The following is an 18,835-nucleotide window of genomic DNA, read 5'->3' on the forward strand; positions in this document are numbered from 1 at the left end:
GGCACAGGGTGGAGGTGTGGGTGTGGTGACTGGCACAGGGTGGAGGTGTGGGTGTGGTGACTGGCACAGGGTGGAGGTGTGGGTGTGGTGACTGGCACAGGGTGGAGGTGTGGGTGTGGTGACTGGCACAGGGTGGAGGCGTGGGTGTGGTGACGGGCACAGGGGGGAGGCGTGGGTGTGGTGACGGGCAGAGGGGGGAGGCGTGGGTGTGGTGACGGGCAGAGGGGGGAGGCGTGGGTGTGGTGACGGGCAGAGGGGGGAGGCGTGGGTGTGGTGACGGGCAGAGGGGGGAGGCGTGGGTGTGGTGACGGGCAGAGGGGGGAGGCGTGGGTGTGGTGACGGGCAGAGGGGGGAGGCGAGGGGGCGGTGACGGGCAGAGGGGGGAGGCGTGGGGGCGGTGACCGGCGCAGGGGGGAGGCGTGGGGGCGGTGACCGGCGCAGGGGGGAGGCGTGGGGGCGGTGACCGGCGCAGGGTGGAGGCGTGGGGGCGGTGACCGGCGCAGGGTGGAGGCGTGGGGGCGGTGACCGGCGCAGGGTGGAGGCGTGGGGGCGGTGACCGGCGCAGGGTGGAGGCGTGGGGGCGGTGACCGGCGCAGGTTAGAGGCATCGGTTTAGTAACTGGCATAGGGATGAAGCATCAATGTAGTGATCCACAATGGGCCCAGGGTGGAGGCGTCGGCTTAGTGACCGGCGCAGGGACGAGGCGTCGGCGTAGTGACCGGCGCAGGGACTAGGCGTCGGCGTAGTGACCGGCGCAGGGACGAGGCGTCGGCGTAGTGATCGGCGCAGGGACGAGGCGTCGGCGTAGGGACCGGCGCAGGGACGAGGCGTCGGCGCAGGGACCGGCGCAGGGACGAGGCGTCGGCGCAGGGACCGGCGCAGGGACGAGGCGTCGGCGCAGGGACCGGCGCAGGGACGAGGCGTCGGCGCAGGGACGAGGCGTCGGCGCAGGGACCGGCGCAGGGACGAGGCGTCGGCGCAGGGACCGGCGCAGGGACGAGGCGTCGGCGCAGGGACCGGCGCAGGGACGAGGCGTCGGCGCAGGGACCGGCGCAGGGACGAGGCGTCGGCGCAGGGACGAGGCGTCGGCGCAGGGACCGGCGCAGGGACGAGGCGTCGGCGCAGGGACCGGCGCAGGGACGAGGCGTCGGCGCAGGGACGAGGCGTCGGCGCAGGGACCGGCGCAGGGACGAGGCGCAGGGACGAGGCGTCGGCGCAGCGACCGGCGCAGGGACGAGGCGTCGGCGCAGCGACCGGCGCAGGGACGAGGCGTCGGCGCAGCGACCGGCGCAGCGACGAGGCGTCGGCGCAGGGACCGGCGCAGGGACGAGGCGTCGGCGCAGGGACCCAGAAAGGAATGAGGTATCAATATAAGCCAGAAACATGAGTTTGGCTGCTGCTTTCAGGATGGATTGGAGAGGAGAAAGTTTTGTGAGGGGAAGACTGATGAGTAGTGAGCTTCATTATTCAAAACGAGAATGAATCAGGTGAACAATAAGACTGTTTAATGTCTCCACAGTAAGTAAAGGTCAGAGCCTGGAGATGTTTTTGAGGTGCAGACTGAATATAGGAAGTAAAGCAAAAGTCAGAGTTACATATGACCCCAAGACAGCAGGCATGCTGCAAGGAGTTATGGTGGCACCCCAGACTTACATATAGGTATTGGGATTAGACCAGTTAGTAGACGATGGAAACATAAGTTCCGTTTTTGAAAGATTCACATGATCCATGCAAAAATATATTCAAAAACTACTAAATTGCCACTGGGGCAAAAGACTGGCCCAATTTCTGCACAGCTTTAATGAAAGTGCCCTTCAGTAATAAGATGTAGCTGTTTATAAGGTAACTTATCTTGCAAAGCCTAAAGGATGGCGGATAATCTAGCAGATCCATCCAGAATTATCTGCCCTCCAGCAGCAGAGAGGCGAGTGGTAAATACCTCTAGCACACAGTTGTATGGGCTGCACATGACCAAGCGGAAGCCAAACCACACTTTGTATTAAAGCTAGACCCCAACTCTCTCCCAATGTATTTTGCGCATTCCTGAAGACCCCTGAGGTATCACCATGGGTATCGTTTGTATTAGACAGAGCTGAGGCCGTCGCATACATCAGATGTACAGTGTGTGAATGTTGCATCAACAGCGCGCCCCCATCACGTTACAGAAGTAGGGGAATCTTTTGTCCGTTTGTATCTTTGGATATCTTGCATGTTTTTGCCTTTGCCACATAGGCCATATTCACATCTGCTATCGAGGCTTAATACAGAGTCTCTTGCACAGATCCAACATAAAATCTCAAGCAAAATAGTGCAGCAAACTGCTGTACTGCATCCAGGAGAATGCCAAAGGGCTAGCCCCATTATAGTCGGTGTAGTCTGTTCTACCCATGGACTTATTTGCGCAGGAATTCCATTTTCCTGCTCACATTTGCACAGCTGCATGGCATGATGGAAGCCCAAGGGACCCCATTATTGTCAATGGGGTTCATTTGGCGCCATTTATGTCAGTCCTGTGCCAGATCTATCCTTCCATGGCTGGCATTCCATTTTTCCAATCCCATGACAAAGCCTTAGTGTCTGTTGCCTTTACATGCTGACCTTTTATTTTTATACAATTGCTGACCGCATCGAGGCCTATTGTGATCAACCACATTAGCCCATGAGGCGGCCTAGTTGATTATTCTGCAGTCGGACTGATAGAATAAGTTAGTCGTGCAGCAGGGTTCCATGTAACACCATAATTATCCATTATTATAAGCCCTAAATGGGTGCTTGCGAAACTTTTAGAGACAGAGTCCCCAAACTGCGATAAATAAGTGGGTTTTGGGTTGCAAAGTGCCAACATGCCAGGGGGCGGGGCTTATCACGACGTATGATTTTTACCATAGTCGTTATAAAAAGGACAAGGCTGCTTTAAAATAGACAGCGTGCTGATTTTGATTGCTTTTTGGATGCAAAATGCTGCCGAATTTGCCATGGTAATTTCCACCACATGTAAACATACCCCAGCAACAGTGACCCCCTCCTCCCCCCAAAGTGGCCCCAGCGGTAATACTGATCCCCCACAGCGGCCCCAGCGGTAATGGTGCCCCCTGAGACCCATATACTTCCCTCTCCTTTACATGGAAGCGGCGCTGCTCGCAGCGCTAATCGCAGGTACACTGTGACATCAATGTCTGCTGCCGGATGCCTTCTCCCCTGCTCTTGCGAAACCTAAGAGGAGACGTCAGGGGAGGGGGGGAGGAAGATCTTGGCTGCACACTGATGTCACATTGTGTGCTGGGATCAGTGCCGCTAACATGGTGAGCAGCCAACAGCGGCGCGTGCCAGCAGGGAGGGCTCTGCGTGACATAGGTTCGCCACCACTGCCCTAAACATTGAGAAATTTCTACTTCTGCGCAGTTTTTCTTGATGCTGTTCTTGGATTCCATCTCATGCAGGTGTTTGATCCCCTTCGCTTTTCTCAAGAGAATTCTGCAGACCGTCACCCCCACGCCTTCGTGCCTTTTGCAGCAGGACCAAGGTATTGAATATACATAGAAATAAGTGAACATTTATGTGTTGCTTTCGGCAGTCTGAGCTGCTTTTTGGGACTCCCTATGAATGTATTCTGATTTACTGATGATCTTGCTGTCAATTGTAACTTGTCGCAACAAGTAGGGAAACATCTTCTAACCTTGTAAAGGAACAACTTGCATGTGGTTTAAAAAAGGAACATTTCTAGGAAAATGCTGTTGTGACATTTGGTGATTTGGCACAAATTCTTGGAAATCGTATCTGGAAGGATCTTTATGGAGAAGTGTATTTTTTTATGGTTTTCAGACGCAGCCTTTCGTTTTTTGACTTGACTACGACAGCAGTGATTGACTATATCAGTGTGACGTGATTGCTAAATCCTGGATATCACAGTTCACATTTCCAGACTTCTGGTCATCCAGCGCTCATCACCCCCTACTATTTCCTCTTCATCTCCAGTTCAGTTTTATATTTCACAGCTTAAATTTACAAATAAGTTTGAATATTTAAGGCTCCCTGTCCACTGCCGAGGTGGAATATTGCTAGCGCTATTCCACCGCGGGGGATGAGGGGGAAGAGCGTTCAGTTCTCTGCGGTGAGCCTATCTGCGGAGAATCGCGGCATGCCGCGATTTGAATCCCGCGAGCGGAGAATCGCTATGATTCTCCGCTCGTGAACAGGGGGCTGTACTTTCCATTGCAATGCTATTGAAAGCGTGCACTGCGTTACTCGCGGCCGTATTATTGCCGCGAGTAACGCAATGCAAGATCGTACCGTGGACAGGAGCCCTTAGGGGTTGTACCAAGGTTACTATAATAATAATAATAATAATCTTTATTTGTATAACGCCAACGCAGCGCTTGTTATAAGTTACCCCCTGTCCACAGGATAGACAAAAACTTGCTAATTGGTGGGGCTCTTACCACTGAGACCCCCGGATGGGCTCAAAAACAGGGGTCCTATGTCCACTTCTACCTGTCACTGCAGGGTCGCTTTTTACCCCCGCAGTGACGTCAGAATGAATAGAATGCTCACCTGCAGTGAGGAGAGGGGGAAACACCGGACACCCATTTTCGGGATTAGGGTGGGTCACAGCCTGTGGATAGGGAGTAATTTGTAATCCTGATGCAAGCCCTTTAACCCCTTCCCGCTCCTGGACGTACCTGGTACGTCATGTCATTAAAGTGTCGCCGCGGTGACAATCGCCGCGACACAGCAGTGATGTCTGCTGACATAGTCAGCAGACAAGTGCTGCGTCCAGGCTGGGGACCAATCAGAGCGGTCCCTCCCCCACGATCGCTGTGATTGGTCAGGGAAAAACTCCCTGACCAATCACAGCGCAGCAGCGGACTTCGCGCTGTTTACAGTAGGGGCTCCATGTGCAAGCACCGCAGTGTGTTTCCGGTGCTTGTACAGAGAGCACCTACTGTGTATTCTGTGAATATAAAGTGCGATTAGAGTGTAGATTAGGCAGGGAGTGAGTGTAGTGTAGTGTAGTGTAGTGTACCGTCAATATGCTGTGAGGCTCCAAATCAAAAGGTGGTTATGGCGGCCGCCGTGAGAAAGCTATGAAACACAGAGATCAGGCCTGTGTCTAGAAGCAATCTGCGTTTATTGTGTACATTGCCTTATTCTTATACAGAAAATAGTAGGCGTATCAGTAGGCTAGTGTTACAGAGGTTGACCTGTTTTACTGGTACATAATTTTGTCTTCTCTATAAACAATGCTTTATTTGTTTGTATGTAGACATCGTGTCTGGTATCCTGATTATCATCACACTCTACATTTTAATCACATGCCCTACCTAGACAGAAGACAAAAACAAAGCATTCCATACAACCTTTTGATCAGTGTAACGAGATAAACAAGCTCTTGGAGACATGATGGACATTTAAGATTACACCTCTACTTAATGTAATTAAGTACTAACCTAAATGTACAAGCTTTTAGCAGAGCTTTTCATAGGACACAGAATAGAGTGTACAATTTAGGCCTACAGCCTCCGGAAACGTATATCAAAGATACATACATATATAAATTAATATGTTCATAACCCTCACAATCCCCCATTTTGAAACAGTCCATCTTGAAAAGAGCCTTTGTAGTGGTACTATCAAGGGTGCTAAGCCACCCCTGCCGGTCTTTCTATCCTCTTCGCCGGATCCTCACTGTTGTTGCTCTTTTACGTATGACTGTTTTAACGATATCGTAGAGGGAGCGATTCCAGATAATTTGCTTGTCTCCGTATCCCACAGAATGTCCATAAATTGCAAACACTCAAAAGAATGAACAAAAGAAACAGTATTAGTAAAGGGTGAAACATAAAATCCATCATCTTTCCTGCAATAGGTGACCATTCAGTAAAAATATCATACCAGTTATACTCTGTGTCTACCTGGATCTTAGTACCTAGGCTGACTAGCTTATCTCCTACCCATACATTTTTCTAATTCCATAAGGGAGAGGTTAGTAACATCCAAATGCTTTTAAAGGTGTTCAGTATCTATCATTAGTCTTACAATTCTACCCAAGGATACTGTCAGAGTTGACATAGGGACAGCATCTGGGTACCAGTAGTACCTTAATGTTGCTTCAGCATCTGACAAAAATGTGTAAGTTTCTGTAAATCAATGTATCACCGATATGTTCTGTATACATCCAGACAATGGAGTGGTGAGATTATACATACTGGTGGTTCCAGTTCGGTTGGCAACAAAGAATATATACATATTGGGGGCCAACTTCTATCAGCATATAGAGGAAGCAGGTAACACCGTCCAATCACATATGCTGATTGAAGGCTGCTGGAAACATGGCTCATATGCGGCTGTACTCCGTCCGCATGCTAGGCCATCCAGTGTTTTTTTTTTTTCACAGTTCTCTATACCATGGGTTTTATTTTCACTATAAATCATCATACCTGCGAACTTGGGCAACCAATATTGTAAAGCATATAGAGGCGGTCCGAATACCACAGGTAGTACTACAGACTTACACATCAGGCTTGTGTCCTTTACATCATAAAAAGTCATTTCCCCAGTGCTATACTCATCAGAGCATTCTACACTATCAGCCCCGGGCCGTATCCAAGATGCTACTGGAATTACATTATTGAGAATATTTCTCCACAATTTTTCATTATTTGTCATCACATCTGACTGCTTTGTCCTTCTCGTGAATCATATATACATATTGCAGGCTACATTGTGTATAGTTCATGAATTTACTCATATTTACAAACAAATCCTTTTAAACCGCAAAACCAGATTAAAAAGCGTTAATACATCCTTATCATATCCTAATGCAAGACATCGGGGGAGGAACAAGGAAGGCATGCATTGTGCCTGAACATTTATCAATCTAGAAACATCCTGTCCTACCCCAGCCATTTTATTCTTCATCACCTCTAAATCTATAGAGTTCAGAACCCCTACACCTGTACCAATTCCCCCTAATAGGGTATCATACCATTTTCGTTTTCCTCTGGTGCAGGGTTTCATTGCCTGAAGAGAAATATTATAATGCACAATGGTTTTCTGGCTCTTTGTGGATGATAAGGGGTGTCAAATGCCTGGGAGTTACGCAGGGCAGACATGAAGTGTTGCATTATTTCACCTGTGAAATGTGTACCCCTATCTGACTCGATTACCTCTGGTACCCCGTATCTGCAGATTACCTTATTCATGAGCTTCTTTTCGGTTACCTGCTCATTTACTTTTGTAACAGGGTACGCCTCCAACCTGAAAAACATCAACAACAACAAGCACATATTCATACTTCCCAACACGTGGGAGCTGAATGTCGTCAATTTGCAATCCCTGAAATGGGTAGAGTGGTCCTGGCAAGTGCCTTTGTGGTCAATTTACTTCTACCCTGTTGCTTACGGCATAGCTCATGCAAAACTGGACAAATGATGTAGCAGCTACAAAGAACCCAGGGGGCAACCCTTTCTCTCTCAAGCGTAGGTAACATAGCTGCCTTCGATAGGTGAGTCTTTCCATGGATCAGCTGGGCCATCATGGGGTACAGGGATCGTGGTAGGCAAGTTACTGACTGTTTGCCATACGCCACCCTGTTCTACTGCTCCCATATTAGTCCATTTATCTTTTTCTTCTTTGCTGGCTTGTGACTGTCAATGTTCAAATCATAGTCTCTGACTTGTGCGGTCAGTATCTTCTTTTCTTCTTTCTTCCACGGCTTGAGGGCCGCTGTCTGCGCTGAAGTCTGCTAGGGCGTTGCCTTTTGCTTCTGCACTGTTGGCTTTAGTATGAGCTTTCACCTTCAGGATTGCTACTTTGTCTGGTAGGAGTAGGGCTTTCATAAGGTTCTGTACTGCTACACCATTCTCAATGGGTTGTCCTACAGAAGTTTAAAAATGTCTGGCCTTCCATATTGGGCCGTAACCATGATCTATGCCGAATACATACCAGGAGTCAGTGTAAATGGTTACCTTCTGTCACTCTACACGCCTCAGTGAGGGCCTTCAGTTCCGCTTCTTGTGCTGAGACATGCGGAGGCATTCTGCTTTTAGAGATCTTGTTGTGTGAACACTGCATATCTAGTGTGGAGTTGTCAATCACCCTGGTACCATCTATAAAATACAACTCAAAATATGTATTAACAAGGGGTTTCAATAACTCTTTAAAACTTAAACTTTCTTGTTGCATCAATGCTAGACAATCATGCTGATATTCTATTCCAAATAGATCACGTTCTTATTTGCAAAAATTTTTTAAAAAATAGCTGATCTGTAATACATAGATCACCTATGCATCCCCCTCCCCCATTTGAAACAGGATACTCGATTGGAAGAAGAGTAGCCGGGTTCACCATTGAAAAGAATTATTAAAGGGGGGGCATGAGCAAAGCACATTGCAACCTTATTTGACGAGCTAGAGACAGGTGTTTAGGTTGTACTCGAGTGAGTATACTCTGGATGTCATGAGGGGTGAGAACCACTAGGGGGTAGTCCAGGACCAACTCGGAAGATTTGTCAACCATTGCTTGTACTGCTGCTACCGCACGGACACAGGAGGGGGCTCCTCGGGCTACCGGATCCAATCTCATGGAGTAATACCCAAGTGACCGTGGACGTCCTCCATGTTTTTGCGTCAATACTGCTGTCGCATGAAAGGCCAGGGACGGCAGTATGAGACAAGTCCCAAAAAGGTGCGAAGCTTTGGCAGCAGAAGAAGATACAGAAATGGCTTGAACTGCAGCCCTGTGTCGTTCTGTGAGATGTCTGCCTTCTTGAGCTAGACAACAACCTTTTGTTTACAAAGCTGTAATTTTTCCTTTTTAAGCCTTGCAGCCATTTTATGCTAAAAAAAAAAAAAAAAAAAATTTTTAGAAGAGAAATAGATGCAGATTGACATGTTTCAGATCCTCAGCACAAAGCTGAAAAGTCATTAACATATTGCAACAGCACAGTCCCCTCAGGCGGAGTCCAGGCCTGCAAAACAGACTGGAGTGCCTGGGTGTACATGTTTGGAGAATTCTGCATTCCTTGTAGCAGGACGGTCCAAGCATTTTTTGTTTTCTTTTAGCTTTACATAAATGCCCTTCTGTCTGAAAAAGGGCCAGAGATTCAGACTGTCTCCACTCTGGTTTATTATCTATGACCTTAGGGATTTCAATAGACCTTCTACAAAGGCCATACTAAGTACATGTTTACCCATCTCTTCTATGCCCCTATATCCCAGATCTGACAAACGTTGTTGAAGGGGGGGCATAGAATTGTTTTACACTTTCTTCCTTCTCTTTGTGTAATATTAGAAAGAGACAAGGAGGATTCTCTCAATTTTTTTTTTCTTTTTCCCCAATGTTTCAGACAAATTAAAAATATTTTACCACTTCTCAATTCTCTATGTTTAATTTAATCCTAATCTGTGCCACAATAGTTTTTCACATAATTTTAGATTATCGTTCCCACTGCCTTCCCTGTTTTACATATACTCCTGCATCTCCTCCTTGTCCTCCTTCTCATGCTTCCACTCACTAGCCTAGGATCTAGTGAGCATAGGCATAACCGGTTTGCACCGAGGAGCTCCGCAAGCAGGGCAGCTCTCTCTCCAATCCGGGTTCTGTTGTCCACAATGCCAGCAGGTCCATCCCTCCAGTCCAATGTTTGACCTTGGAGTGGATGACTTGGCATAGGGTGGGGAGGAGACGGTTGGAATTGAGATGGAAGAGGGAACTGACCCGACAATGAGAGAACATCTTTGAATTCTTTTCTCATTTCATTTTCAGCTACTGAACAGTATATATACATATGATACAACATACTTCCTATGTAGCCAAATATAACCAATTCTTAATTCAGATTTCTTTGCAAAGACAAGTAGGTCTTCTAAAGCCCAGTACTCCACCCTTTGAAATGTATCTTATCTTCTATAGAACACAGAAACTTCTCCAGACAAATAGCTGTATAACCGGTTCCACTGCCTGTAAGCATCTTCTATTGTGCAAATAACCTGGGCTGACTATTCAAAATGAACTTAGAGTGTAATACACTTGCCCCCACCTTACAAAAACTGCAAATTCACACTCACTAAGGGGGGTTTTATTCATTCCTATACGGACTGATAATATGTGAAGTAGAAATTGGGATTGTATTTACTGTACACCAGACTTCCAATAATGAGCGAATTATGTATAGATAAGAAAAACTCTTAGTACCGCGGTTTTTACACAATTTGCTCAGAATAGGCTACCCAATGACAAACACAATACAACTTATGCCCATTTCTACCCATATACTCATATTCACCACACTGCGACCACTCAGCGGCCAATATATTATAGGGGGCTTTATTCCACCCTGGCATTATTAACAATTCATCGGACACTTCTTTGTTCTTAGCTACCGACATTTTCGTACTATTGCGGATTTTCTTAAACAGCGACATTTTCACACTAAGCCCGATTATCACAAGAAATTCTTCAACTATCAGTTTATCAAAATTTTCCTTAAAAACAAACTAGTATATTACTCTCTGCGTAATCCTGTTCACAGCGCCATTTATGTATTGCTGCAAGGAGCAAGACTTAGTTCAAATTACGCTTTAAAGAGAGTTAGACACTATAAAAGGTTCATACTGCAGTTGATTGGGACCCTAATAAGTGGGATGGGGACCAATATTCATTTGCCAATTTCTTTAGCTATCTTTCACACCTTATCCTCTTTACCAGCAGTATGGACAATGGCTGGCGGTTTATGTACACCAAGAGGCTTATTGTTTTTATTCTTTCACACACATAAAACAATTGTTTGTTTCACTATTTTCTATGCAGTCTTTGACACCTTATCCTCTTTACCAGCAGTATCACTAATGGCTGGCGGCTTATGTACACCAAGAGGCTTATTATTTTTATTATTATTTTCTTTATACACTCTTCAAATAAAATACTGTTGTTCATTGAAAATGAATTACACTTTAAATAGAACTTTTGTTATTAATTTGACTAAAGTTATTTATCAGGTGTTTCAAGTACACAATTATCTCATATTAATATCTTAATTCAATAATATTCAAATTAACACAACTCAATATTTTTGAATTCCACATATTCCACGAATCTGTATATACATATATACACTGTGGTAATCCTGGGCTATTATCTCACACAACTAGTCTCAGGAATAAAATTAGATGCCCCTCCTTTGGTCACTCCATTTGTTCAAGTGAGAGACTTAACATGGAGTCTAAGAGTGACCTTCACTCTATACATTACCACAATATACATATATATACACCAACATCCACTTAAAATGGAGACACACTTTTCATCTAGGCTGGACTGTGTGGAGGGTGGAGCAAGACCTGTTCCTATTGTTCTTCCCTCCCATCTCCTTACATCACCTAGCTCCACCCCCTGTGGTCTGGCTCAGCATTTGGTAATTTTTGCTTCATTTCGTTTCTGGTTACCGGACAGTATACACCATATAACACAGTCTCTCATACAGGTCCTTCCATTTATACACACACATAAAGACAAAAACATTTGCATGTCAGTTACTACTTTTTTAAGTGTCAGTACTTCCTCACTTGTCTAAAAGTGTCGGTACTTCCCAACCCTGCTTATTTCCCCCCGTCTCAACTACTTCTCTTATACCTATAAGAGGCTCCCATCAGGGATTTTATCCCCTGAAAATTTTAGGCTTCCCTGGTACAATTTATACCATGCCTTCCTGAGATCGGCAAGAGGGTTTCATATTCTGTACACTGACCATGCAAAGTAACAAATAAAGACAATAACAGTTAAACACCCGCACAGCATATTCAGCCCACCATATGAATTCTTAAAAAGCTTGAAGATTTATAAGGGGCATGCACTTCTTACCCCTCGGACAGGAAAGGAGCAGCCAGGAAGCACGGATAGATTGGGGCAAGATAAAACCTTACCTTACTGCGCAGTTTTTGTCAATCCGTGGTTCCGAGTGGCTCCTTATCCCATCTGGGTCCGGGGGGGTTCGAGGTGTAGGTGGTCCTCTTGTTCCATCAAGCCCCGCGTTCGGGCGCCAATTAATGTTAGGGAATTCAATGTTCCGTCAATATGCTGTGAGGCTCCAAATCAAAAGGTGGTTATGGCGGCCGCCGTGAGAAAGCTATGAAACACAGAGATCAGGCCTGTGTCTAGAAGCAATCTGCGTTTATTGTGTACATTGCCTTATTCTTATACAGAAAATAGTAGGCGTATCAGTAGGCTAGTGTTACAGAGGTTGACCTGTTTTACTGGTACATAATTTTGTCTTCTCTATAAACAATGCTTTATTTGTTTGTATGTAGACATCGTGTCTGGTATCCTGATTATCATCACACTCTACATTTTAATCACATGCCCTACCTAGACAGAAGACAAAAACAAAGCATTCCATACAACCTTTTGATCAGTGTAACGAGATAAACAAGCTCTTGGAGACATGATGGACATTTAAGATTACACCTCTACTTAATGTAATTAAGTACTAACCTAAATGTACAAGCTTTTAGCAGAGCTTTTCATAGGACACAGAATAGAGTGTACAATTTAGGCCTACAGCCTCCGGAAACGTATATCAAAGATACATACATATATAAATTAATATGTTCATAACCCTCACAGTAGTGTACTGTAGTGGAGTTAGTGATCAGTGTAGTGGAGAGGAGTTAGTCATCAGTGTGGTGTAGTGGAGTGAGTGTTAGTGATCAGTGTGGTGTAGTGTAGTGAGTGTAGTGATTGATTGATCAGGCAGTGTAGTGTAGTGAGTGATTGATCAGGCAGTGTAGTGTAGCAGAGTGGAGTGAGTGATCAGAAGTGCAGTGTAGTGTAGTGAGTGAGGGATCTGTAGTGTGTGATCAGAAGTGTAGTGAGTGAGCTGTAGCGTGCGATCAGCAGTGTAGTGTAGCGCAGCGTGTAGTCAGTGTATCCCTTGGTGTAAAAAAAAAAAAAAAAAAAAGTTCCTGTTGTTCCCATTTCGTTACCTGTCCCGTCACCCGTTATTAGTTAGTGTAGCGTTTAGTTAGTCCGTCTAGTGTGTAGCGTGTCGTTAGTCCGTGTACTGTCAGTGTATTCGTCTGTGTAAAAAAAAAAAATATATATTTTGTACCACACCCCAATGTTCCGCATGGCGATGTCGAGGACGCGCTTTGAGTGTATTTTAAAATTTCTGCACTACAATGACAACCAGCTGTGCCCCCCCAGCGATCACCCCAATTACGATCGGTTGTATAAGATCAGGCCCGTAATAGACCATTTTAACGCCAAGTTTGCCCAGGCGTATGCCCCACAGATAAACATTGCAGTAGACGAGTCCCTGGTACACTTCAAGGGGAGGCTAAAATTCCGCCAGTACCTGCCCAGTAAGCGGGCACGGTATGGTGTGAAGTTGTACAAGCTGTGCGAAAGCACATCAGGGTACACCCACAAGTTCCGTATTTACGAGGGGAAGGACACTAAAATTGAGCCCCCAGAATGCCCCCCCGTGCTGGGAGTAACAGGGAAAATAGTGTGGGAACTGGTGCACCCACTATTAGACCAGGGTTACCATCTGTACCTGGATAACTTTTATACCAGTGTCCCCCTGTTTCAGTGCCTCGCTTCCAGAGGAACAGTGGCATGTGGCACTGTTCGGAAAAATCAAAAAAGCCTCCCTAAGACGCTGCTTGGGCAACTGCTCAGAAGGGGTGAGAGCCGGGCCCAATGCAGCGACAATGTATTGTGCGTTAAATATAAGGACAAGAGGGATGTCCTTATGTTGACGACAATACACGGCCACAGCAGTACCCCCTGCCCAGTACGAGGTACCAGTGCAGAGACCCCCAAACCAGACTGCGTCCTCGACTATAATAAGTACATGGGAGGGGTCGATCTATCAGACCAGGTACTGGAGCCCTATAGAGCCATGCGGAAAACACGGGTGTGGTACAAAAAACTGGCCGTGCACCTCGTACAGATGGCACTGTATAATGCCTACGTGCTGTTCCGAGGTGCGGGCCACAGGGGGACATTCCTTGAATTTCAAGAGGAAGTTATCAAGGACCTAATATTTGGGGACCAGGAGGTGGGGGAGAGGCCCAGTACTTCTGGAAGCGAGGCCACAAGAATTGTACCAGGGCAGCATTTTCTCAGTGAAATTCCCTCCACTGCGACGAAGGGAAGGACCCAAAAGAGGTGCAGAGTGTGCTACAAACGGGATAAGAAAAGACACCATATACCAGTGTGAAACGTGCCCCACACAACCCGGCCTCTGTATAAATGAGTGTTTTAAGATCTACCACACGTCCCTGAAATTTTAATTTTTTTATTGCCCTGACGTTTTACCCTGATGCACTTCGCACAGCTTGTACATAAAGCCACATGCTAAGTCCTTCCCTTCTGAGCCCTGCGCCCTAAAAACAGTTTAGATTCACATATGGGGCATTTCCCTGTTGGGTAACATCATGGGTTACGTTTTCTCCTTCTGCCCCTGGTAAAAAATAAAAATCTGGGCCTAAACTGAGCATTATTGGAAAAATGTGAATTTTTCGTTCTCAACTCAAATTGTTAAAAAAAATTCCTCAAATACCTGTGGGTTCAAACCGCTCACTACACCCCTTAAAAAATTCCCTGAGGGGTGTAGTTTCCAAAATGGGGTCAGTTGTTGGGGGTCTCAAATGCACTGGTACCTCAGGGGCACTGCAAACACTACACGGTGTCTGAAAATTATTCCAGCAAAATCTGCATTCAAAAAAAGCGCTCCTTTCTTTCTGAGCCCTGCCATGTGCCCAAACAACAGTTTACATCCACATATGGGGCATTTCCGTGCTCGAGAGTAATTGGGTAATGCATTATGGACTATGTTTTCTCCTTCTGCCCCTGGTGAAAAATGAAAATCTGGGCCTAAAGCTGAACATTATTGGAAAAATGTGAATTTTTCGTTCTCAACTCAAATTGTTAAAAAAAATTCCTCAAATACCTGTGGGTTCAAACCGCTCACTACACCCCTTAAAAAATTCCCTGAGGGGTGTAGTTTCCAAAATGGGGTCAGTTGTTGGGGGTTTCAAATGCACTGGTACCTCAGGGGCACTGCAAACACTACATGGGGTCTGAAAATTATTCCAGCAAAATCTGCATTCAAAAAGCCAAGAAGCGCTCCTATCCTTCTGAGTCCTGCCATGTGCCCATACAACAGGCTACGTCCACATATGGGGCATTTCCGTGTTCGAGAGCAACTGGGTAACGCATCATGGGGTACGTTTTTTCCTTCTGCCACTGGTAAAAAATATAAATCTGGGCCTAAAGCTGAACATTATGTGAAAAATGTGATTTTTTTTGTATTGAACTCAAACTGTTAAAAAAATTCCTCAAACATCTGTGGGTTCAAACCGCTCACTACACCCCTTAATAAATTCCCTGAGGGGTGTAGTTTCCAAAATGGGGTCAGTTATTGGGGGTTTCAAATGTACTGCTACCTCAGGGGCACTGCAAACACTACATGGGGTCTGAAAATTATTCCTGCCAAATCTGCATTCAAAAAGACAAGAAGCGCTCCTTTCCTTCTGAGATCTACCATGTGCCCATACAACAGGCTACGTCCACATATGGGGCATTTCTAAAAACTGCGGAATCTGGGTAATACATTCCAAGTTTTGTTTCTTTGCTAACTCCTACTGTTTTATATAAAAAAAAAAGGTTTTATATTGAAAATCAGTAGAAAAAAGGAACTGTTCTAATTTTTGATGCACTTTCCTTTAATTCCTGTAAAACATCTAAAGGGTTAATAAACTTTCTAAATGCCATTTTGAATACTTTGAAGGGTGCTGATTTTAAAATGGGGCAATTCATGGGGGATTCTGATATACAGGCTCGGCAAAACTATGTCTGAACTGCATTGGTCCTTAAAAAATTTAGATTTTGAAATTTGCTAGTAAATGTGAAAAATTACTGCTAAATTTATATACTTTGTGGAGTCTGCAAAAAGTAAAATAACACTTAAAAAATGATTGCTGTGTAAAGTAGGCCTATGGGAAATGTTAATTAATAACTATGTTGTGGTGTTTGACTTTCTATCTTACAAAGAAAAAAATTTAAAGTTTGAAAATTGTGAATTTTTCCAAATTTTCAGTAAATTTGGATTTTTTTTTCCTAATAAGGACAAAATTTATTGATGAAATTTTTACACTAACATAAAGTACAATATGTCACGAAAAAACAATCTCAGAATCACCTTGATAAGTAAAAGCATTCAAAAGTTATTAGCACAGAAAGTGACAGATGTCAGATTTGAAAAATAAGGCTTGGTCCTTAAGCTCAAAATAGGCCATGTCATTAAGGGGTTAAATATATGTGCTGAATTTTAGAGACGTACTAAGTGCTTTTTCCTGACAAATCCATCACATTCTCAGTGACCGTTGCTGTGAAGAATCCACTTCTGTGTCCCCTCCAGGCTCCTATTCTGCAGGCCTCCAGGCCACAAGCCTGCATTCTGTATCATGTAAGCACAAAGTAACATCAGACATTTTGATTAGAGATGAGCGAGCACCCAAATGCTCGGGTCCGCGTTATTCGAGTCGAGCTTTTCGTAAAATTCTCCCTTACTCTTCCTCCTCTCTTTACTTACAGAGATCTCAGAGCTTTAGGCTGGATAAGAATCTTTTGATTCCGTTCTCCACTAAAAATAAGGACCACAAGGCACCAAAACCTTTGCTCAGTAGATGGATTAGGGAAACCATCTGGGCGACATATCAGGCTCAGGGCCTAGAACCACCTACTCTTATTAAAGCGCACTCCACACGTGCGATGTCAACTTCATGGGCAGAGAAGAACTTGATTCCATTAGAGCATATTTATGCGGCAGCAACCTGGAGTTTACTTAATACTTTTATTAACCATTATAGATTAACAGACCTTTTTTTTTTTTTTAGAAAGAGCAGCCTTTGGGCGCTCAGTTTTAAATCCACTTCTGCAGGAGGACCCTTCCATGGCGTTGATACTTCCCAGATCCCCTTTATTCTGATTATACTTGTTAATGTGTTGTGCCTTAATCCTAACAGCAGCACAAGCTTCCAACCTTCTCTTTTTATCGGTTTGCTTTATAATATCACTGAAGGGTCAGAGGGGTACTGCCCCCATATAGGGGAGTGGGAGGCCTTTTATTAGGTTTTATTTATGTTGTTAATAATTCCATCTGTCCTGTCAGTTCACAGGGGCAGAATACCCCATCATTGTGCTGCTGTTAGGGCTAAGGGAAAACAGATTAACAAGCAGAATCAATGCTTCTTCATTTTGGGAACGTGACACTTCTATTTGGCTCCATTTCTCACTTTTCTCCCTCATTAGTAAAGTCAACGTAATGCAGCGACAGCCTTGTTCAGAAAATTGTAGTGTTCTATTAAAAGTAATGAGCCACTAAACTGTCGACTCGTAGGGATGATTAGAGGTGCGATGGAGTTACACTTTAAGGTCACATGGCTTACATGGGGTGTCACTAAACTGCTATCACTCCAAATATTGGCAGCGGAACATTATAAAAAGTATTGAAAGTAGCCGTGAATATAGATGGAGAACACAACATGAAATACGCTGCAAGAAATAGAAAGCAAAGTTACAATATACAATAAAAATGTGAAAGTTTGTACAGGCTTGACTTTCAGTCTAATTTATTTAAAACCAGGATTTTCAAACAAATCAGCTGTAAATGACGGCTTTGTCTTGAAATTTGTTATTCATGTCTAATCAAATTTTGGGGATTTTTCTATCTCGCAAAGCCTTGTTCCATTTAACCTGACTTCTCATGGTTGTAGACTGGTTTATGGCAAGGTTCTGGTGGTGTTGACTACAGGAATATTGCTATAGACTATTCTATCACTAGGACCCAAATCATTTCAAGATTGTAACTTCATTTTAATGTATTGGCTAAAAAGATGACTTATTGTATAATACTAGGGTACACTGACTGAGGTACTTAACCTCTATTCTTCTGTTTAAGGAACTGTATTGGTCAGAACTTTGCCATGAATGAGATGAAGGTCGCTGTGGCTCTCACACTGAATCAATTTGAGCTTTTGCCTGATGAGTCAAAACCTGCTTTAAAATTACCACAGTTGGTTCTGCGTTCCAAAAGTGGCATCCACGTGTTCCTGAAGAAAGCCCCCTGAGCTGAAAAGAGTCTTTAATATCAAGTCTTCATGTAAAAAGAATCAATAAAACGTGAAATAAATCATTTGTCAAATTCTTAATTATTCCACTGCAATTATTATGTAATATTCCTTTAAAAGCTGATTGGGCCCTGTTGCTAGTGGGGGCCACAGGGTTCAGTATTGGGCCTCATTCTGTTCAATATATTTATCAACGACCTGATAGAGGGGCTGCACAGTAAAATATCAATATTTGCAGATGACACAAAATTATACAATATAATCAATGCAACGGAGGACAATATGCGGCTACAAACGGACCGAGATAAATCGGGGGCTTGGGGGGGAAAATGGCAAATGAAGTTTAATGTTGATTAATGTAAGGTTCTGCACATAGGCAGGAGAAACGGATGTCACCAATATACACTAAATGGGGTACTGCTAGGGAAAAGACCTGGGGGTACTAGTGGGCTGTAGACGTAACTGGGTAGAGGAGCAGCGTATCGCTGAACGTTTTCCCTTTAAATTGAAAAAAAGGCTATACAATATCTGTGAGTGCCTATCCCTGCTGACCAAACTGAATTGTTTCCTCTGAATTATATGATGCTCCTAACCTGTCCTCCTATGCTACCCAAAATTTATTCTGGTTCGGATGGATAAACACCATTAACCCCTTAGTCACCACACTTTTTTGCTTTTTTCCATTTTCGTTTTTTCCTCC

General features: G+C 44.6%; 1 protein-coding gene across 1 annotated transcript in view; it reads left to right on the forward strand.

Moving 5' to 3' along the window:
- Positions 1-18,197, forward strand: part of LOC136572299 (cytochrome P450 4B1-like) — a 50,347-nt gene extending 32,150 nt beyond the window's left edge. Inside the window, exons 10-11 of the mRNA XM_066572763.1 lie at positions 3,441-3,523; positions 17,967-18,197. Coding sequence (XP_066428860.1) covers positions 3,441-3,523; positions 17,967-18,135 — 252 coding nt within the window. The 3' untranslated portion in view covers positions 18,136-18,197. The remainder of the gene's footprint in view (positions 1-3,440; positions 3,524-17,966) is intronic.
- The last annotated feature ends 638 nt before the right edge of the window (positions 18,198-18,835 follow it).

This window comes from Eleutherodactylus coqui, chromosome 7, assembly GCF_035609145.1.
Source record: "Eleutherodactylus coqui strain aEleCoq1 chromosome 7, aEleCoq1.hap1, whole genome shotgun sequence".
Lineage (NCBI taxonomy): Eukaryota > Metazoa > Chordata > Amphibia > Anura > Eleutherodactylidae > Eleutherodactylus > Eleutherodactylus coqui.